We start from the raw sequence: 23,923 nt of genomic DNA, 5'->3' as shown, positions 1-23,923 counted from the left end.
GTTATATAATGACAGCAGACTTTAATCAAAAGGTTGAAGTTTGTTCTCAGCACAAGCTTTAAATTTCATAACTATCATGCATCAAGTGTCGCGTTACATCACAATATTTTCATTTCACAAACTGGCAGTTTACACTTTCAGCTGTTTTATAATGTACACAGACAGAGTGTTGTCGGAAGTGACGCAGATTGATGTGAAATCTCGCGAAAGTGCGTGGCGGCCATTTTTCCTCCATTGATTGCTGTTTTTGCTCACAGTCCAAGCAGAAAGAAAGTAACACAGATTAAACTGGATTACGGGCCATTTAGCCCAAAAGTTGTTTTTGCGACATCGCCTCGTTTTGCCTAACACACTCAGAATGGTGTCCCAAAGCGACTCGCAGAGCTCCTGTTGACAGCGGACCGCAACTGGATGATCAGATGGAAATGGTGCCCAGCGAAGAAAAGCAGCTTGTGCCCAAAGAGGTGAGTGAGGATCGACCTCAAAATAACACACAGAAATCACACTACAACTCTATAAATTGACCCATGGGCCAGAGACTCGCGTTTAGATAAATGCGGGGGGAGACATGAAAGTGCGTGTCAGTGTTGAGTTCAGCGGCTAGCATGAAAGTGTTAGCAGCAGCTCAGCTAACTATTAGTCAACAAGTCTTTCCAGCAGATTAAATACGTTCATAACCACTCGAGTCCGGTGATTTATGTGATTAATAAGCCGGATAATGTGTTGTCATGTGTGCCGTCCGACTGTTTACTTTTCACACAGCCTGTAAAGTGTCCTGCTGGAGTGAGTTCAGGGAGGTGCTGAAGTGTGCGCCATAGTTTATGTTAGCAGCACAGATTAGACTGCTTGGTTTAATCCACATTACTTCACTCATGGACACGATTCAGATTAGATTCATAATTCAGGTATTTGAGGACTGCTTTATATTTTCAGTTCTAAAAGGCTGTGTAATGTCAACACACAAGAACTATTTCACCTGGCAACCTATTTTGATCAATTCAGACCAAATACACCATTTCAGATTGAATCCACATTAGATCTTAATAATGTCCAGTAAGACTTTTGAACCATCAACTATTAGGATGATTATTTATTAGTATTCATTCTAACTCATAAATAACTCATTTTGGATTAAATGTCCATTCAGTTAAAAGTATTCAACTGTAGTATAAGCAAGTACAGGCTGTATTTATAGAATGCTTAAAATAGTAATATCTAGAAATAGTTTATGACAAGTATTATGGTATTTAAAAGAATATTACATTACAGTACATGTTAGTGAAAACAAGCGGCTGATAAATTTGATGGCCAATATAAAGCAGACAGGTATAATAGCACACATTTGAATTAATTTTTAAGTGCAGTAAATAACACTAATTTATTTTACATAATATTTACAGACTTGTTTTTATCATATATTTAATTAAAAAAAAAACTTGTAATTTTAAGTGTTTGCTTAGTTTTTATTTTGTGTTTATGTAACTCTTGTATTTGTGCAACTCTTGTTTTTGCCATTAAAGGATTACTTCACTTCCAAAATAACAATTTCCTGATAAGTTGCTCACCCCCATGTCTTTCTTTAGTCGCAAAGAAATTGTTTTTTGAGAAAAACATTTCAGGATTTTTTTTTCCAAATAGTGGCGCTCCACGGATTAAAGGTTAAAAATGCAGTTTCAGTGCGGCTTCAAAGAGCTCAACACAATCCCAGCCAAGGAATAAGAGTCTTATCTAGTGATAAGCATTTGTTGTTAAGTGTATAAATATGATTTGTAAAGAAAATGACAGATCGTTTAGCTAGATGAGACCCTTATTCCTCGGCTGGGGTCGTTTAGAGTCCTTTGAAGCTTTGTTAAAACTGCATTTTTAACCTTCTATCCGATGAGCACCACTGAAGTCCACTATATGGAGAAAAAACCTGGAATGTTGTCAAAAAACGTAATTTCTTTGTGACTGAACAAAGAAAGACATGAATATCTTAGATGACATAGGGGTGAGGAAACTATGAGGAAATTTTTATTTTAGAAGTGGAGTAATCATTTAAGAGAGCGTTAGATGCTGGCATGGCAATAAAAATAAATAATGACTAGTAGTAGCTTTTAAAAAATAGAAAAAAGTCTTAAACCAGTGTTTATTTATTAATCTATTTAAAATGACGATTACTGCTTTAGATAGCATTTTTAAGGACTGAAACAGAATTTTTGACAAATTAAAAACATGATGACAAATGCACATTTTAGAACATAAAGCAGGATTTGTTTGCAGTGTTTGTGAAATTAAATGTTTATTGAAGATTCAAAGACTTGCTTAAATGAAATGTGCATTAGCTGAATGCCAACGGTATAGAGAGTTTGTACTTGTGTCACAATTTGGTCAGTTACCCGGATGCGCGGCCATACTGGCTTTACTCTGATGTAAACAACAGCACGGACTACACGGTTAATGTACCTTGAATATGTTGCCCTGCCAATTCATGCTGCCTAACCCATGAAAAAAACATGTAGCTGCTAAATCATATATAGAAACACTTAGTAAGCAGGCAAGGGCACAGTGTTTTTACAAACTAAGTTAATAGGTGGAAAAGATCTGTATGTGCAGTATTAATTAAGATATTATCCTAATACAGTGGTTTTCAATCCTGGTCCTGGGGACCCACTGCTCTGCACATTTTGTGTGTCTCTCTTATTTAACACACCTAATACAGATCATCAGCTCATTAGGAGAGAGATCCATGTACTTAACAGAGTGTGTTAGATAAGGTATACATACAAAATGTGCAGAGCAGTGGGTCCCCAAGACCAGGATTGAAAACCACTGTCCTAATATTTCACCTACCTGACTGTAAATGATAAGAGCAAACACAAATTGAGTCAAGATTCTTGCCCTGGAAATCCTGGATGAGTTTGGCCAACCACGAAAGCCTTTGTTCCTCAGACAGTTTTAGCACTCTTGTGCTTGATTTGTTACAACTTTTGGCAGTCTATAGTACTCCAAATGTTTTTCCTGGTCCTGCTGATCAGTACAGCCCAAAACATGACAATAATTTTCAGCAGCAACGTTCAGCAAAATTAGCGTTTTGTTCGATGCCCCCAACATGGCCGATTGATGACGAGTCGTGAAAACAAGAAATGTAACAATATCTGATAAAAACACTTATGATCAGTGTCTTTATTTTGGCTCTTTATGTGGTTGTTACTGTCAGTGATTAAATTCATGGGTTAGACAGCCAGTGCGTCAGGGATTCCGTCTAAATTCAGAGCAGGATTAATCTATTCAAACACATAACGACAATAAAAAAAGACTATTGACTTTAGCTTGAAATGAATGAGTCTGTTTGATCCTATTTGATCCTGTAAATTGGTCTGCAGGATTAACATGACCTTCACTAGCTCCACGCCAATTACCACATGAATCTGTCTCTGTCTTTTATAGCGGGATGCGACACTCCCACGCTCTTCCTCTGGGTTGTGACAACGCCTGCTGGAAATCATTGATTAGTCAGCACTAAAGTTTATAGTTATATTTTATCTCCAGTGTAACCAGATTACCTTCAAAGCACACTGGGCCTTTTCTTTCACATAGTTGTGGCATTTATCCTGTGCCAGTGCTGAATGATGTAGACTGCTGTCACAAAGGTCCATGGGATCACAGTACACCACTATTACCATGGGACTGGAGCTACACAATTAATCGAAATAAAACCAAAATCCAAGAAGTTACCGCTTTTATTCCAACGAAGGGCGAAATGTATAAATGTGTTGCACTTTAAGCAGCACCGCGCAGACAATCGGCGTAAGACAACCAAAGTACTGTGAGAGCAATTTGAAAGCATGCAGAGCCATCTGCTCTCTCAGGGCTCCAGAAGTTTTGCGACCATTTTTACTGCCGGTGGGACTAATTTTTGTGAGCGGTCGCACTGGCGCGACCGATGTGTTGTTTAACTCATAAGCACTGCCATTTCTGTTCCATATGACATCAAACGACAAACGAGACGAAAGCAAAACTAAGCCGTGCATCATTTTAGCTGTGCAGGGCGGGCCGCAAAGCAAACAGTCTTGTCCGAGCTCAAAACCGCTTTCCTCGGGAGCCAAGTTGATTTTGCGACACTGTTACTGCACAGTGCTGCGAGATCCATTAATAAGTGTTTAAGTTTGCCACACAATGAAAACAGTTGCTGCAAGATCTAGTGAGAATCATTCAAATTCTGCCCCAGAATTCTGTTATAAACAGCGCTGACTTACGTCAGAAAACCAGAAGTATGCTAACTATAACCATGGTGTTGTGGTAGAAATAATAATACATTATTCATTTGCACCTTTTTAATGACTTTCCAGCATTTAACATAACTATTTCCAGCACTTTAAAGCTCTAAAATGATCCAATTTGCATGTTTTTTTTTTTTTATGGGATGATCAAAAATATACTTTGCTGTAAACAAAGTCAAATTTGTTTTGCTGGGAAAACATGACTAAACATCACTAAAATGGTAGAATCGAAAAACCCCAAAAAAATCTCGCAATACATATCGTGTCGGCGCCCAAGTATCATGATAGTATTGAATCGGGAGTTAGGCGTATTGTCCCATCCCCAACTTGAGCTCCATCTTTGTGTCAGCTCTTGAGTTTGTACTAGGGCTGGGCAATTTGGCCTAAAATCAAAATCTCGATTAATTGAACATTTTAACCCGATTACGATTAATGAACAATTATTTTATTCATTAATAAAATTATATTTAATTATATTTAAATAATATTTATTTTGTTGCCCTCATAGTTCACTGACAAGTTTTGTACAGTAAATATGCGCACATATTACAAGTGAGAGATTTTTGAATGAAGGGTGCACACACTATCTACTATCTATGATTATTTATTGAACATCAGTGTTGAACAACTGAAATTAAAGCACACATTGCTTAAAACGAAAAGTCACATTTTTCTTAAATTAGTGAAAATAAATAACTTGCACTTTTGGAAACAAAATAAATTATTTATAAAATAATAATAAATATTAAAAGTAGAAAATAATAATCTCTTCTAAATAAAATTACTCTTGTATATCCTGTAAATACTTTTTACTGTATAAATACTGCTTAAGCTCTCCATCGACATGTCGGAGGAATAACGTAACGTAACGGAGCGGGGTCACCTGACTCTACACGCAGTAATGTTTTTAAAGGGAAAGTAATTGAAATAATTGACCTGGAAAAATTTGATCGATTATAGGTTCTGAATGTCGATTTCGATTACTTTTCGATTAATCGCCCAGCCCTAGTTTGTACTTAACCAAAACCAAATTTAATAGCAGAAAAATCTATTCCCCCCCCAAATCTTGCAGCCCTAAAAGTTACCCTTGTACCTTCAACCTCATGTTGCGCCAAGAATGGCGTTCCTGCAGTTCAAGTAGTGTAAATCACATCACATCAAACCAAATAACATCAGATGTAGGCCAATTTGTGGCTGCAGTTGCTGGGACCCCTAAATTGCTGGTCAGCGATGCTGAGCTCTCTCTCTCCCTCTTCATTGTCAGATTGGCTCGTTTTAATCTGCTCAGGATGGGCTCTTAGTAATCAAGACCGTCCAATGTCAGCATGCGTCCTGTCAGGACAGCTTCTTGTAATGATTTCGCTGTAGCTATTATTTCAGATTTAATGTTCCTACTTCAGACTCTCTGCACTTAAACTACCAGATTTTTCATGTTTTTAAAAGAAGTCTCTTCTGCTCACCAAGCCTGCATTTATTTGTTCTAGAAAGTGTTGAAGTATTGTTTTCTATTTTAATTTATGTAATTAATTCTTGTGAGCAAAGCTAAATTTTCAGTAGTCAAGTCTTTATAATAAATTACATTAATTAAAATAGAAAACAGTTATTTAAAATAGTTAAAATATACAATTGTACTGTTTTTGCTGTACTTTGGATCAAATAAATGCAGGCTTGGTAAGCAGAAGAGACTTCTTTAACATTACATTACTGTGGAAAAACTTTTGACTGGTAGTGTATCTCAAAATTTCCAACTGTCCCAGTGCCACACAGAGGCCTGGCCCAAAGAACAACTGCTGCCTTTAGATAGAAGAGGAATGTTTAGCATTCTAGCAAGCAGGAAGTCAAAACATAAAGCCAGTAAACTTTCACAATAGCTTTTGAAGTGTAGTGTCTTTCGGGTCAAAATCGGCTTATGCGTAGCTCCTATTATGATGCGTGGTTGTAGGGTCTGCTGGCTGTTTCAAAGGACCACCTGCTAAAAGTAATTAAGCCGTTTGACAGAAGGCTTGAGGGTGACTCATGCCCAGCAGGGTGAGGCACATTTTTGTATTAAGTCCTCACTTGCTTTTTTTTTTTTTTTTTTTTTTTTTTTTTTTTTTCCCAAAGTACATATCCCATAGGTCTGGTTTTTGGGTCTGGAATGGTTGGTGAATTTAGTCATCTGCTCTACCAGTTCTTTTAAAAGAAGTCTCTTTTGCTCACCAAGCCTGCATTTATTGGATCTGAAGTACAGCCAAAACAGTGCAATTTTGAAATATTTTTACTATTTAAAATAACTGTTTTCTATTTGAATATATTTGAAAGTGTAATTTATTCTTGTAATTTTTAAAGCTGAATTTTTAGCATCATTACTCCATTCACATGATCCTTCAGAAATCATTCTAATATTCCCATTTGCTGCTCAAAAACTTTTTTATTATTATAATGTTGAAAACAGCCGAGTAGAATTTTTTTCAGGTTTCTTTGATTAACTGAAGGTAGCTGAAATAGAAATCTTTTGTAACATTATAAATGTTTTTATTATCACTTTTGATCAATTTAAAGCATCCTTGACCCCCCCCCCCCTCCATTATAGTGTATAATATTACAAAAGCTTTTTAAGACTGGAAAAATGTTGCCGAAAATTTAGCTTTGATCACAGGAATAAATTACATTTTTAATTATATATTTAAATAGAAAGCAGTTATATTAAATAGTAAAATTTTTCACAATATAACAGCTTTTTCTGTATTTTGGGTCAAATAAATGCAGGCTTTAAAAAAAGTGTACTGTTCAAAAACTTTTGACCAGTAGTGTATTCAAATTTGATTTTCATTTATATTAATATTAATAAGGCAGCTGAGAATTATCATGGTTAAGATCTGTTCTTAGACACAATGCAACAAGTGTGCATCTGGTTAAACAAACTCTTAGTAATAATACTCTAAAAATTATTTAAACCACACCTTATAGCATATCAATGCATTTTCTGTAAAAAAAAAAAAAGGTCTTAATTCAGTGTTTTATGACATTAACATGATTTATTTCTTATTATCATAAATTATCGATTTTTACAATAGGTAACAGGGCTCGACATTAACGCTTGTCCGCTTGTCTGGGACAAGTGGATTTTGTGAATGGGCAAGTGAAAGAAAATTTTACTTGTCCGACTGCCACCTATTGGTGGTTCGGTTTCATATTTAAAAGTATGGCATTTTTTTCTCATTTTAGATTTATATGTTAAAAAATGTACAACATTAATCTTATAACATTATTTATATATTTGCAATTTTACTGTGTAAATGCATTTTTTGGAACCATTTATCTTCATTAAACAGTCTAAGTAAATACATTTAAATAGCATTTTCGATGCAGACTGAGTTTTTCCTGTGCAGTGGAAAGATGGAGTTCGTTGATACTGATTTAATCTGAATGGTAACCATACAGAGTCTAATTATTCTAATTGAATGTATTGATAAAATGTCAGAATTTAATGTAAATGATGACGCATTTAGTAAGGTTAGGAAAATAAAGTTAAAAAGTGTCCTAGAAATCAATTTAAGGCAAATATTACAAATATTCTGATTAAAGTAAGACCTTATAGAGCAGTGATGAGACTATTGCTTCAGAATAGATTAATTTACGACCAAAAAAAGGCTCTTTTTTGCCTCGGACAAGTATTTACTTGTCCGAAGGACAAGCACATGTCAAAGCTTAATGTCAAGCCCTGGGTAACAAAGATTTTATTCAGCAAGGATGCATTAAAATGATCAAAAGTTACAGTAAAGACATTTGTAATGTTACAAATTCCACTTAAAATAAATGTTGTTCTTATAAACAAATTTATTAAGAAGCAAAAACGTTTTTTAACATTTGATAATAATCAGAAATGTTTCTTGAGTACCAAATCATGTACCAAATTATGATTTCTGAAGGATCATGTGACACTGAAGATTGTAGTAATAATGCTGAGAATATTTACATTTTAACATTCCTTTTAAAATATTTAAATAAAATTATTTTCAACTGTTTTAAATAAAGTAAACGCAGTCTTGATGAGCATAAAACGATTCTTTATTTCATTTAAAACGTGTACTGACCCCAAACTTTTGAATTGTAGTGTACATCACTCCAAAACTAGTCGGATGTCGTCGTTGAAACAGTTAATGAAACCAAAGTGCTGCATTTACCCAAGTTACCTGATGAGTGATCACCTCTGTAGTTTTCGTGTTTAGATGATTTGCTGCCCACGTCACATTCTTTAAAAGGAATGCAGATGTCACCAGGTAAACAAAAGTGGCTTAGTTGGGCTAACATCCACCTTTACTGTCAGTCATCACTTTGTTCTGCACTACTGTGTAGAATAAAAGCAGGTTGGGTGACTTTCTCTTTAAAGTCAACCTATACAAACATTGCATGGAATTTCCCTGAATAATAATCAGGCGCTGGTTTGGGCCTTTGATTCAGGTGCTCTGATAGTGTTCAAAGGGACTGAAAATGCTAAGCAGGATCTGAGGCCCCAGTGGCCCCTCTCTCTCTTTCTCTCTCTCTGTGTCTCTCTGTCTCTTTTTCCATCAGCTGGCATCTGTGTGCCAGGTAGGAATCTTTGTTCACTTCAGCTATTGATGTCATCCGCGTCGCACCACAAGCTCACCGTTTTTATCACACCCCCACGGGACCAGAGCATGAGCTAAATTACAACTCAGGACTGCATCCAACCTGGGAACCTACGCCTGGAAGTGTGTTGCAGCCGGGCTGCTTAGTCCCAGTGCGTAGCAGTGTACATGTAGCTACAGCGTGAGACTGCGCGGTGGGCGACATACCTTAAAAATAAATATAATTTTGTCATATGTGACCCTGGACCACAAAACCAGTCATAAGGTTAAATTTTACAAAACTGAGATATATACATCATATGAAAGTTCAATAAATAAGCTTTCTATTGATGTATGGTTTGTTAGGATAGGACAATATTTGGCCGAGATACATCTATTTGAAAATCTGAAATCTAAGGGTGCAAAAAATCTAAATACTGAGAAAATCACCTTTAAAGTTGTCCAAATTAAGTTCTTAGCAATGCATATTACTAATCAAAAATTACATTTTGATAGGTTTACAGTAGGAATTTTACAAAAAATCTTCATGGAACATGATCTTTACTTAATTTCCTAATGATTTTTGACATAAAAGAAAAATCAATAATTTTGACCCATACAATGTATTTTTGGCTATTGCTACAAATATACCCCAGCGACTTAAGACTGGTTTTGTGGTCCAGGGTCACACATATATATATATATAATACAAACATGTGTATATATATTAATAAGGAAGAACATGGAAAGGTTCAATCAAAGGTCAAATCAAATTGATTAATCTCGAGTAATTGCATCCAAATATATACGTGCGTGTGTATATGTGTGTGTTTGTATGTGTATACATACATATAAATATAAACAGTACACACACATTTAATATGTAAACACAAACTTCTATTTTGGATGCGATTAATTGCGATTAATCGATTTGATAGCACTACATTTATTGTACATTTATTATTTATTGTATATTTATTATGTATATATAAATGCACACAAATGCATGTGTATATATTAAAAAAAATTCAACCAAGTCCACCAGACCAGTACAATATTGCCATTAAATGTAGCAAGAGGCACGTTCTTTAACGAGTCTTTCATTCCGAGAACTCTGCTCTTGTGTTTGCTTAATTATGCATTTAAACGTTAATGACCAAACCTATCATTATAAAAGTTGCTGCACATGGAATATAATGCGGATAACATTTAAAAAATAGTTTTTATCAGGTTACACACTGATTATTTAATTATCACTCAAACCCCTTTCTCTACCTGTCCGTTGGTCGCGTATATCCTCCATGTTTGTAGTTTTTTAACACTTTTTATGCGTGTTTGTAGTTCTAATCGAATCCTCGTTCACGGCGCAGTGTGTTGCGGGCAATATTAGCAGTTAAAAGTGTGCATTGATCGTTAAGTAGTAGACCATCCGGGAATCTTTGGAATACTTTTTAAACATACTACGATTTGGGACATACAATACTATTTAGGACGGACGTCTTTGGCTTGTCTGAACGCTAGTTTGTGCTCCAGTATAATCGGTCCGCCTAATCTCATCCAGTGAGAAACGTTCCGCGGTGCAAAACTTAGTGCGATTAAAATGCGTTAAAAAAATTTAACGCGTTATTTTTGTGTAATTAATTAATCTAAATTAACGCGTTAAAGTCCCGGCCCTAATATATATATATATATATATATATATATAAAATTTAGATTATAAACTAATTATATATTTTATTAGTAAATATATACACAAATACTTTTAACATGTATACGTGTGTGTGTGTGTGTATTTATTTATATATACATAATAAATATACACAGCACACACACACACACACACACACACACACACACACACACACACACATATTATGTGAACACAAAGTTTTATTTTAGATGCGATTAATCGCAATTGATCATTTGACAGCCCTAAAAAATGTTTAAGTGCTCTCAAAAATTAATCATGATTAATCACATCTAAATATGCACACATATATTATGTAAACACAAACTTTTATTTTGGAAGCGATTAATCGCGATTAATCAATTTGACAGCACTACTTTTGAACCCTTTTGACAATGTAGGGAGTATTAAATGTTATATTTAAAAAATAATAATAATTTTAATTATATTAAAAATAATAATTCAAGCTGTGCACATTAAATCTTAAAAATAATTTTATAGTGAATCATAATTGTTCATGTTTTATTCTACTTTAAAATATCAAAAATGAAAATATGATTTCTCAACTCTGAATATTAAGCTTATTTACAATGTTTTGTCCATCAGCCTCAAGGAATAGTAAATATAGGTATATGTATTTTAAAATATTTGTACACATATTTGCAAGTGTATTAGTTCATTCTAAAGGATATCTGACATAGACAATAAAAACTGCTGCTGAAATCTCATAATAATAAAAAATGGCTTCAAAAATTATTTTTGTATATTTTTTCGTATAGTATTTAAGTATTTCACATTTTGTGGACACTGTTAAATAGTTTTAATAATTTATTTTAAAATTTGTAAATTACCGTAAACATTTTTGGGTGTTGATAAACACATCACATCATCGCAAAATATTTTTGTGATTAAAATGACATATCAACAAGAAAATATGAATATACACTACCAGTCAAAAGTTTTTGAACAGTAAGTTTTTTTTTCTGCTCACCACGCCTTTATTTATTTGATCCAAAGTACAGCAGAATCCGTAACATTTTGAAATACTTTACAAATAACTGTTTTCTGTTTGAATACGTTTTAAAATGTGTTTTATTCCTGTGATCAAAGCTACATTTTCAGCATCATTACTCCAGTCTTGAGTGTCACATGATCCTTCGGAAATCATTCTGATATGCTGATTTGCTGTTCAAATTTTATATTATTATTATTAATTTATAAAACCGTTATTTTGAATAGTAAAAATATTTTAAAATTCTACTGTTTTGCTGTAGTTTGGATCAAATAAATGCAGGCTTGGTGAGCAGAAAAGATTTCTTTAAAAAACATAAAAAATCTTACTGTGGAAAATCTTTTGACTAATAGTGCATCATGAATATTTTATAGCCATCTTCCATCCCTGCGTCATTGAAAGTCTTCACTGAGATACAGATCTTGTAGCCCTTTGCACCTTGTCATAATAAACACCGGCCGCTCGAGTACAGGCCAACCTGTTTCATGCGAGCACCTAACGATATTATCCCTGATAAAAATACCCTGTAATCTGATAATGCCCCTGCTTGTGTTGACATCTGTGTGTCTTTTACAGTGGCATCTTCACATTTTCTCCTCTAGATCTCTTTTCTTCCTCTGCGAACTGACCTTTAACAGATATCAGATATCAGACATCAGCGCCGCTCAGATCGTGATGCTCAGCCTTACGCTTGGGGCTGGTTTGACTTCTCCTGAACAGTGTGTTTTTGTTGTTCTGTCATCAGGGTATTTTTTGGAGTTGCAGGCAGAGTATTTTTGAGGAGATGCGAAAGAGGTTCTCACAGGTAGCTGTGTTTGTGCTGCATGAGTGCGTGTTTACAGCATGGTGATTCATTCGACACTAACTCGCAAATGAAGACGTCAGGGAAAAATCAGCTGGTTTGTGATGAAGCTGAGGGCTAGACAGTATTACAGACAGATGGGAATTTAAGTAAAAAGAATGAAATGAGAAAATTTAATAATAAAATCTTTTCATTTTAGACTGGAATATTCCCTAGATGTTTTTCGACAAGCTCAATGAGATTCACCCAGATAGTAATATTTAGCTGGAAGCTGAGAATTTGAGTATGTAGTTTAAAAAATATATAATTGTCTGTAAAGTAGATAAAGTCAACATGAAAAAAAGATTCCCATTTTTACTCGTGCGGAATATTCATGAATAAAAATGTAGAAAGAAACTCGATTTTATCCATTGGCAGTTGGATTGGAACCAATAAGTACAGTGATGAAGAAATATTTAATAAGTTATAAAACACATCTTTAGAAAGTACTCAATTTAAAATGTTCAAAAGGTGATTATTTTAAAGTACAGCTCATTTAAAACGATCTACTCAAGTTATTTTCAAAGCTTTTCCCGTCAAAAATATACGTAGAAATGTTTTGCTTGCGTCGTTCTTGGAATCCCCAGTCAGCCCTTTTTGTAACATGATCAGTTCTTTAGCAGACGCTCAGACAGCATATGAAAAGATCATGGCTTTGCTTTGTAAACAACACCTGCAATTAACCAACCATCACCAGTCATGCTGTCGACATTATGGCCTTGACTGCCTACCGTGGCCTCGTTTGAACAGTTAAGCCAAAACGTCACTTTACTGAGCTAGTTTTGCAGTTACATTAAACTGGGTGTAACTATGTTTAATAATATGAATGTTTACTGTTTGAACCACAATATATTTATTGATTACTTACTAGTCAGGTTTGCTCACAGGCATGGTCGTGTAATCTTGATTTGTTCATGGTGAATTGCAGAAATCTAACCTAAGTAGCTTTGTATTGTTTGAGTTCAGTGTTGAAGTATGTACATAATTCCTAGCTTACTGTGTCTTCTTGGATGTCGCATAAATGGCACAAGCAGACTGTTGCACTTTTGCTTGCCTACTGCTTTTCTTAACACTGGAGCTGAGCCCAAACTCATGTGTGCTTGGTTGAAGTACACTTGACAAATCTCACCTTATGTGTTTGTGTATTTACAGATTGAAAGTGCAGCGGAGGAGCCGAGGGTGCTGTGTATAGTGCAGGACACCACCAATGCCAAGACCGTCACTGAGAGGCTGACGCTCAACCTGCCCGCCTCCACCACCGTCAACAAACTCTATGAAGATGTGGCTCAAAAGGCTGGATATGTGAACGGCACTTTCTGCCTGGCGTGGGCCAACACTGGCGATATGGTGAGAGTCCTTCCATAAAACATGCAAAAAACTCTAGTTCTTATTTTTCTCCCCAAAAGAAATCAAAAGAAAAAAAAATAGTGCATAAAGAAAATGTAAGATTAGGAACTACACTTCCATTCCGGCGTAATAGTCAGGGAAGTTTGCTGCCGTAATATGGCTGAAGGAGCCGCAGTAATATCACGCAGCACATGTGCAAATGCTAACCTAGCTGGGAACTAATTTCAGGCGCTGCGTGATATTATTCCGCTTGCTTCGGCCATAGTATGGCAGCAAACTTCCTTGACTATTACGTCAGAATGGAAGTGTAGTTCCTAATCTAATCAGCTAGAAAAGCGCAGCTTCACATTTTCCGCTGGTATTCGTACACGATATAAATACAGAAAAGTGAAGTTTTAAATAGGAAAAATATCGAAACTCGTTGGTCATTTTTGAACGCGATGCTATTGGTCTAATAGGATTCAATGATCTATTTTCTTGACAAGAAGTTTTTATTTATTCGCTCTCACATAAATTGGGAGACTTTTCAGACGCGTGCTCCAACTTCAGCACCAGGTGCCAGTCAAATGAGCGCAGGAAATGTACAGGTGACGAGGAGCTTGAGTAGAACAACAGTGAACTGCAGTCAGATGAGAAAATGAATTTATCTGTCCTGTCAGCTGTTATACTGTGCTTGTAGCTCACACGCTTCATTTGCAGGCACAAATGCAGTGCCACATGCTGTAACCTGTGTCATTTCACATTAAAGTGCCAATAAAACTATTAGCATGCCTGTCAGATCCATGTCACGTGTAGCAGTGGCAGCTCTTAAAGTAATATCAGCCAAATAACCTAATAACCCTGCTGCTGTGATTTCTATAGTCAAAGAACAAATATAGGCTAGGGCTGCCCTCGACCAAAGATTTTTCTGGTCGACTAGGTGTCGTTCATTTTAAACATCAATCGACTATTAGTCAAATGTTTATTGATAAACCATATAAGTCATAATAATGAGCCTTTAATTGCCTACATAGCCTAATAAGCGCTCAAAAGCACACAAAAAACTTGCCACAGTGAACAGGCAAATTTAATAATTATATATTAACATTAGATTGAACGACCATGTAAGTTGCTACTACTTGCATATTTCAGATGTCCTGTCCGATGTATTATATTACCACATAGACCAGCCTTTGTTAGGTGGGATTAATTGCAATTAATCATGATTAATTTCAGAAAAATGTGTGGTTGATTAATTATTTTCAATCAATTGACAGTGCATACATTTATTTACACTACCATTCAAAATATTGGGGTCGGGAAGCTTTTGAAAAGTTTTTATTTATAATAAAAAATTACAACACTGAATTAAATGTGACATTTTGAAGTAGAAATACTGAATGAGTATCTTTTTGTGGAACAATTCAGTGATCTTTATTATATTTACAACTTCTCCCAGGTAGTAATAATTAATGAATATGCCCTACTTATGAGTTAATTATTCACATATACTGGAGGTTTGTATTGTGTGGTGTACTAGAGGTCTGCGTAGGTATTTGAAACTTAACCCGACCAGTACTGTCAAATGTAAGACCAAACTACTTGAAATTGCTCCCAATAGCTGGTTAGGTTCTGGTTACTTAAGGCTGGAATACATTAAATGACTTTCAAAATTACAACAGATAACAAAACACTTCATATGCTAAACAACTGAGCATCACACAGTAACAGATGTACAAGTTGTGCCGAACAATATCGAACATGTTTGATCTCTTCTGGCTGGAGTCTAAAGCTTTAAAGGTCCCATATTGTACACATTTCTGGAGGTTTATTTTAGTTGTTGATGTCCTTAAGAATATATATTTGCGGTATAAGTGCCAAAATCCATCTCAATATATTTTTACAGCTCCTTTTTTAGGAGCTCTGTCAAAAACAGTTTGATTTTGGCCCGTCTCATTAATATTCATGAGCCTCTCTTCTGATTGGCCTGTTGTTTTGTGAGTGACGCACAGCCAGGCCAATCACAAGTAACTAGGGTCATGTATGCTGCAGCCTAGCCTACTGATACTCAACAGGATATTTCGGAATGATCATTAATGTTTTTTTCTTTTTCAAACACTGAATGCAGTAAGCTACATAACTGTTGCTTTAGTAAAGCCCCTTTCACAATGCGCGCTGATTCTGGAAAATTACGGGAACGAGCGCTGTGTGAACAAAAGCCAGAACCATAAAGGCAGTGTTGTAGTGATGATGCACGTTATCATGCGACTCTTCACAACGAAAAAATACGTGCAAAGAGGAATGAAGCAGCGATCAGGGAGCTCCTCACTATCAGCACTGAAGCACAGATTGTTCAGGTTAGTTTAAGTTTTGTGAAATGTATGCGTCGCATTACATCTGTCACAAATGTCACATGTCTTTATGGGTTGTGTGTAAAGCACGCACAGATTCCGGAAAACAACTGTGAATGAACCAAATAAACAATTCCGTAGCAAATCATGGGACACATTATCCGTGTATTTTCCGGAATGGCTGTGTGAAAGAGGCTGAAGTTGACGTGCCACAGGTCTCTTATTTTAACGTTGTTCGGAAGCCTGTGCAATGATGTAGTTTCGACATCTATCGACTGAACAGGGTTTTCTCGACTTGTTTTCGTGTTGTTGTTGCTCAGCAATGGAATCAGGGTATCCGCGGGGTTTTAAAAACTATTAAAAAGTGATAAATCAAAATTGTCAAATTTAAGGCCATTAAAAGTATTAAATGTGGTCTCAAAGGTATTATTTTTTCCAAATTAGGTATTATTTTTTCAGACTATCAGGTGTCCTATTCTGATTGAAATTCTATCTGCGTTCGCGTTAGTTCGTTTAAATATGGGCTTTAGCATATCTGGGGACATGATCAAAGATCTTTCGTCTCCGTCTCAACTTATGTTTGATGCTGACGTCATATTCAGTGGTCGTTCGGCAACATCTCAGAACACAGAAGTTGCTGGCTTAAGGCGGCCGTACACGGTGCGAATTCGGACGGTCGGAAGACCGTATGGCCACGCACACGTCACGAATGACTTTTTTTACGGACGCAGTGGTACACGGCACGATTTTAAAACCTGCCGATTTCCGAGGCAATCGCATTCTGAGAGGAAGGCTGTGTATAATATACTGTGTATGTAGGCTACTGTTAAATACAACTGCTCTCTGTCTATCTCTTTACTGCATTTAAAAAATATGAGCCGTGACTCTTTGCTAGACATGCAGGAAGTACCGTCCGATCCCAGCAGCGATTATATGCGGTGGAGATTCGTTCACTGTCAAACATCATTCGGCATTAATTAGGTAATTTTGTCAAAAGAAATGTTCTTGATTACAAGAAAAATACAGATTTTTCTTGTTGTGATTTATTTTATCTTTCCTTTATACAGATTTAAATTAAAATTTCATTTTCGAAGTAGGCTATACTCTAAATTATGTCGGTGATTCTCCGATGTTAAATATGATCAATAATTTTTTTTTATTTCGATCTACACAGTGTAATAAAATGTAAGGAAAAGATTAGCCTATAGCCCTAAATATATATAGACCACAAGCTAATTCCCTTTTTTCTTAACTTTTAACTTCCTCTAAAAATTATCAAGAATATTAAATCAATTTAATAGGCCAGCTGAACGAATTTTCTTTTACAAACATATCGAATGCACTTCAAAACGAAGTTTTCATATATAAATTCAGGAATCACGAATATGACTAAATAATATTATTATATATATATTAATTATATAGCTATAATAGTTGTATCAAACAAATAATTTAATTATAGTGCCTGAATTTATTTGATTTCGTTCGTTTTCGCTCTCTGGAAATGTAAAGAAAAAATACAGTTTTTACTTGGAATCGTTTTTTTAATCCCTGGTTTTAAACAAGCATAGGCCTATACATGAGATTTTATATATATTTGTTTAAAAATAGTGCTAGAAATTGTATAATTAAGGAAATTAAAGACAATAAAGACAGTGAAATGTGTCTAATAATTCCAAAAAGAAAGAGAACAAAAAAAAAGACATTACTGAGCTATATTCGTTTAAAAGTAGCCTATTAAAATGGTGCAATGGCATTGCTCAGTTCAACGTGTTAGGAAATCGGCATTTTGTCCTGCATCAGCATTTATTCAACAGTTAATAACGCTCAACATTCAAAAGGTGGGCTATATTTTGTTCAGCCAATAAATAGTAGGTCTATGTATTTCATAGAAAATTGTCAAGTAGGCTACTATATAAATTACAAAGGTTTGATTAGCATCTTTATTTCAAACGACCCGAACGACCGCGACCTGAATATCATAAAAAATATTTTTGGATGACTCAACCCGCGCATCACTGCACTGCACCCCCAGCACCCCCATTTTTTCTTTTGCCCAGAGCCAGGGCTCGCTGTTCTTGCCAAAGTTCAGCGAGTTTATCCTCTTTCTTGATAGTCCAAGTCGCCGTGGCGCTGTCATGTTCATCTTGTTCTGTGGTTTCCTTTTCTTTAGCTTCTGATTGGTCATTTCCAGTTTGATCAACAAATCGGCTCGTTCAACAGCACACATGTCACGTTTTCAATCCGACAGCTCCCGAAGTTTTTTGACATGTTTAAAAATGATCGTGAGGTCGGGAAGTGCTCGTAAGGCACTCTGCTCATCTGTAATTTCTCACACACCATACGAGCCCCGACCATACGAGAAGAGACGATTACCTCCGATAACCAAAGAAATCGCATGCGAGCTCGTACGACCTCAAAAATAGCACCGTGTACGCCCGCCTTTACGTTTTATTTTAGACTTGCTTCAAGGCATATCTTCAACGACTGGACAACCATCGTCGTCTTCATGGGCAAATGCAAGTTTTCTGGTAGCTGGGTGAACGACCCAGCGTTTAAGGACTGGCTCAAGCCTGTAGTAGGGAATAACAGGCAGGCTTATTGTTCGGTGTGTAAAAAAAACATCCATGGCAACTAGATGGGAGCTAACGCTCTTCGGTCGCATATGCAATCCACTAAACATAAAAACGGAATGCGTGCTCGGAGAGAGGGACCGAAGTCTATTTACAACATTAAAGTTTACGGAAACTCGTTTTCCCTCCTCTGCGGCTGTCAATCATTCTCCATTCAGTAACGTTATTCAAACAGCGCGCGCACCTCTTCCGGTTACAGCAGGATGCACGGTAAAACTCTCTCCAATATGATATATTCACATTAAAATGCTTGATCTTGCAGTGAATGCCAGCCAGTGTGCTGGAACTATCCATTCTCTCCATTGCACATTTTATGTAGTTTGTTTTATTTTTATTTACTAAGTGAAATAAATATGTGCAATATGTTGTCAACATCAGTCTCTAAATCTATTCTTTTTTTGTATGTTATATATGTCAAAATCTGTGTAAATAATAGAAAGGTCGCTGATTAACACTTGCAATTCAGTGTCGTGATGGTTTTAAAAAAAATTCTGAAGGTAGTAAAAAAGGTATTAAAAAGTAGTAAATTTAACTTAAGGATTGCTGTATATACCCTGGGAATGAATGCGATGTTGTCTGGGTTTGACAAAAGGAGGGTGGGACAGTGGTTGGTGTTCGGGGTGGTGACTGAAGGCGGTGACTGAGTAGATCGGACGTCACAATTTTACGGAAGTCACAGCGGCTCCTGAAAATGAACAGCTACTTTAAGCAGGCTGTGTGCAGTTTACTGTGGATTGACTGTTTTGAAACTCATATGGTAGTTACATAGCCCCTAGACCTCAGTTATCATGACGAAAGCCAGGAAATTTCGATTTTGACAATATGGGACCTTTAAAACCTCTGCCCATCATACACTGCACGATTTTTGTTGAAATCTTGTCAACTTGTCAAACATTTAGTGTCAACTCATCCAGACTGCCAATCAGGACAAAAGGTATTGGTGTGTTCCAGCCTTTAATAGTGCAAACAATTTATAATATGTTTTATATGAATTACAAACACAAGATTAATACACACCTGAAGGTACACAGACAGACAGCATCAGACTCATGTTTTTACCACACCTCCACTATGATTAGATGGAGATGTGTCATGGACTCTGCTCCATTCTCCATCTAATTGTTTGTTAATCCCAGCGCTGAGCCTGTAGCTGCAGGTAACTCTCAGAGTAGGTCAGTGGATTAAGGCCTGTTTCTGGCGTCACCCATGTCGCTCTCCCCGCCAGCGGAACATTAGTACGTCCAGACCTGTTGCTAAATTGCTAGTACATGTTGTCCCTTAGGTAGCACAGCCTTTTCTTCCACACTAACTGAATCCTGGGACATGATGTGGGTTATCTGCAGTACATCAGGTTGATTATTTTCTCTCTGAAGGTTTTGTACAATATTTCTGCATGTTTTGACTTGCTCTTTGCATTGTGTTCCAGACAGAATCTTGTCTCACATATTCATTTGTTGTCCCGATTGTTTTTCACTACCTCTCACTCTTCATTCTCACCCATCTCTGTTTTGTTTTCCTCCTTTGTCTCAACTTTACACCTGAAGGCTCCTCTGGAGCAGGCCAGTGAGATGTCCCTGGTTTTGTCGGGTTTTGAGGCGGGGAAAAGGAATTTCCTGCAGCTTACGGACAAGGACGGGGAGCAGCCTCAGATCGCTTCAGTGAGTCACCATATCCGCAGTTTAACTGGGTTAAAAAATTTATATATTGTGTGTCAGTATTATCGATCTATTGTTCTATCTATCGGTCAATCTATCTATCGTTCTATCCATCCATCCATTGTTCTTTTTGTCTGTCTGTCGTCCTGTCTGTCGTCCGTTCTATCTATCTATCGTTCTATCTATCGTTCTATCTATCGTTCTGTCTGTCGCTCTATCTGTCGCTCTATCGTTCGTTTTGTCTTTTGTTCTTTTTGTCTTTCGTTCTATCTATCTGTCTATCTGTCTATCGTTCTATCTGTCTATCGTTCTATCTGTCTATCGTTCTATCTGTCTATCGTTCTATCTATCTATCTATCTATCTATCTATCTGTCTATCGTTCTATCTGTCTATCGTTCTATCTATCGTTCTATCTGTCTATCTGTCTATCTATCTATCTATCTATCTATCTATCTATCTATCTGTCTATCTGTCTATCGTTCTATCTGTCTATCGTTCTATCTATCGTTCTATCTGTCTATCTATCCATCTATCGTTCTATCTATCGTTCTATCTATCGTTCTATCTATCGTTCTATCTGTCGCTCTATCGTTCGTTTTGTCTTTTGTTCTTTTTGTCTTTCATTCTATCTATCTATCTATCTATCTATCTATCTGTCTATCTATCTGTCTATCTATCTATCTGTCTGTCTGTCTGTCTGTCTGTCTGTCGGTCTATCTATCTGTCTATCTGTCTGTCTGTCTGTCTATCTATCTATCTATCTATCTGTCTGTCTGTCTGTCTGTCTGTCTGTCTGTCTGTCTGTCTATCGTTCTATCGTTCATTTTGTCTTTTGTTCTTTTTGTCTTTCGTTCTATCTATCTATCTATCTATCTATCTGTCTATCGGTCTATCTATCTGTCTATCTGTCTATCTATCAGTCTATCTATCAGTCTATCTATCAGTCTATCTATCAGTCTATCTATCTATCAGTCTATCTATCTATCTATCTATCTATCAGTCTATCTATCTATCAGTCTATCTATCTGTCGCTCTATCGTTCGTTTTGTCTTTTGTTCTTTTTGTCTTGTTCTTTTTGTCTTTCTATCTATCTATCTGTCTATCTATCTATCTGCCTGTCTGTCTGTCGTTCTTCGGATCTATCTATCTATCTATCAATCTATCTATCTATCTATCTATCTATCAGTCTATCTATCAGTCTATCATTCTATCTATCAGACATTCTGTCTGTCGTTGTATCTGTCTATCGTTCTATCTGTCTATCGTTCTATCTATCTATCGATTGTTCTTTTGTTCTAACTATTGTTCTATCTATCTGTTGTTCTATCTATCTGTCTATCTGTCTGTCGTTCTGTCGTTCTTCGGATCTATCCATCTGTCTGTCTGTCTGTCTGTCTGTCTATCAGTCTATCATTCTGTCTGTCGTTCTAGCTGTCTGTCGTTCTAGCTGTCTATAGTTCTATCTGTCTATCGTTCTGTCTATCTATCGATTGTTCTTTTGTTCTAACTATTGTTCTATCTATCTGTCTATCTGTCTATCTATCTGTCTATCTATCTGTCTATCTGTCTGTCGTTCTGTCGTTCTTCGGATCTATCTATCTGTCTGTCTGTCTGTCTGTCTGTCTGTCTATCAGTCTATCATTCTGTCTGTTGTTCTAGCTGTCTGTCGTTCTAGCTGTCTATAGTTCTATCTGTCTATCGTTCTGTCTATCTATCGATTGTTCTTTTGTTCTAACTATTGTTCTATCTATCTGTTGATCTATCTGTCTATCTGTCTGTCTGTCTATCTGTTCTGTCTATCTATCTGTCTATCTATCTGTCTATCTATCAGTCTATCATTCTGTCTATCATTCTGTCGTTCTATCTGTCTATCGTTCTATCTGTCTATCTATCAGTCTATCATTCTTTCTATCATTCTGTCGTTCTATCTGTCTATCGTTCTATCTGTCTATCGATTGTTCTTTTGTTCTAACTATTGTTCTATCTATCTGTCTGTCGTTCTTCGAATCTATCCATCCGTCTATCCATCTATCTATCTATCTGTCGTTCTTCTGATCTATCCATCCATCTATCGTTCTTTTGATCTGTTCTATCTATTGTTCTATCTATCTGTCGTTCTATCGTTCCGTCTATCGTTCCATCCATCCATCCATCCATGAAAGTGCAGAATAAAGCTTTATAGCTTCTATCATTTGTTCTGTCTGTTGTTCATTCATTTCTGCTTTCGTTCATCCTGTCATCTTTATTTATTTATATTGGACAAAAGTGCAAAGAAAGCTTCAGTTAGAAGGTTTTCTAAATTGTTTCACAATTTAATTCCCACTGTTTGCTGTGGAATCCAGGTTGTTACCTTGTGGGGTATCATGCATAGAGTAAACGGGATGGTTAGCATTATTCATGTGTGTACAGGATGAATCTGGCACAGCAGACAGCAGTGGTCTTGATGACAGCTCTCAGGATCGCTTCATCGGACCCTTACCACGGGACGGGACTGTGGGCTGCAGCAGTGACTACAGCAGCCCCAGTTACTCATACTCCTCCATACTTAACAAATCAGAAACAGGTAGCCTTCCTTTAAGATGCATTGGTCATGAAGAACATGACAACTTTGCAACCTAGCTTAATTTGCCTTGTGTCTTTTGCTTTTAAGGTTATGTTGGTTTGGTCAACCAAGCAATGACCTGTTACCTGAACAGCCTCCTGCAGTCCCTATTCATGACCCCTGAGTTCAGGAATGCACTCTACAAGTAAGTAGTCTGTGTTTAGCTGCATAACTAGTTTATATGAAGAGTTACCCATTAATGCAAAAAATTGTTAAATCATAGTTTGTTTTTTAGTCTGTGCTTCCTCCATATTTTGCATTCTTCACCTCTTACCTCCTAACTATGTCTATACATTTCTGCACCAGTTGGGAGTTTGAGGATCCTGAGGAGGATCCAGTCACCAGTATCCCGTACCAGCTCCAGAGGCTGTTTGTGCTTTTGCAGACCAGTAAGAAGCGCGCCATCGAGACCACAGATGTCACCCGCAGCTTTGGCTGGGACAGCAGTGAGGGTATGAGGCATCACTTAACATCCCTTTGGGAAATTTAGCACTGCTGTTATCAGATAGCAGGAGGAGTCTTGATCACTGTGAAACTCTTTACCTTGTTTGTTTTGGCAGCCTGGCAGCAGCATGATGTCCAGGAGCTTTGCAGAGTCATGTTTGATGCGCTTGAGCAGAAGTGGAAACAGACCGAGCAGGTATGAAATGCAAGCCCCACCCCTCATCACATGATGCTAATGCACAGCCAATGAGATCTCTAGATGTGGACAAAGGACCCTGTGTTGAGTAATATAAAAAGAATTTTAGGCAGTTTCTAGCTGTTTTTGATAGTTTTTTTGTGGACAGCAACTGAGTTTTACCCATTCGATGTGGGTTGGGTGGGTCAGGGGCCATGCAGTGAATTCTGCAGGGGTTTGCATATTTCTACACTCAGCTCATTGTTCTCTTCTAAGCTGGGGCTGTAAGACTTTGTGGTAGAAAAAAAAAAATCAAATCTTTGTGTTTGTGCCGATAAGTTGGCAAAACTAGTCATTCAGCTG

General features: G+C 36.6%; 1 protein-coding gene across 2 annotated transcripts in view; it reads left to right on the top strand.

Annotated features, from left to right (window-relative positions):
- Positions 1 to 221: 221 nt before the first annotated feature.
- Positions 222 to 23,923, top strand: part of usp47 (ubiquitin specific peptidase 47) — a 52,892-nt gene continuing 29,190 nt past the window's right edge. Inside the window, exons 1-7 of one of the 2 annotated variants that reach the window (XM_073835669.1) lie at positions 222 to 464; positions 13,526 to 13,720; positions 20,228 to 20,341; positions 22,749 to 22,902; positions 22,990 to 23,086; positions 23,248 to 23,393; positions 23,502 to 23,581. In XM_073835669.1, coding sequence (XP_073691770.1) covers positions 420 to 464; positions 13,526 to 13,720; positions 20,228 to 20,341; positions 22,749 to 22,902; positions 22,990 to 23,086; positions 23,248 to 23,393; positions 23,502 to 23,581 — 831 coding nt within the window. In that variant the 5' untranslated portion in view covers positions 222 to 419. Of the gene's footprint in view, positions 465 to 13,525; positions 13,721 to 19,907; positions 20,035 to 20,227; positions 20,342 to 22,748; positions 22,903 to 22,989; positions 23,087 to 23,247; positions 23,394 to 23,501; positions 23,582 to 23,923 lie in introns of those variants that run through there. The other variant, XM_073835670.1, reaches the window with a different exon arrangement.

This window comes from Garra rufa, chromosome 3, assembly GCF_049309525.1.
Source record: "Garra rufa chromosome 3, GarRuf1.0, whole genome shotgun sequence".
Lineage (NCBI taxonomy): Eukaryota > Metazoa > Chordata > Actinopteri > Cypriniformes > Cyprinidae > Garra > Garra rufa.
The sequence above is the reverse complement of the archived record's forward strand: the minus strand, read 5'-3'. Positions and strand labels throughout refer to the sequence as shown.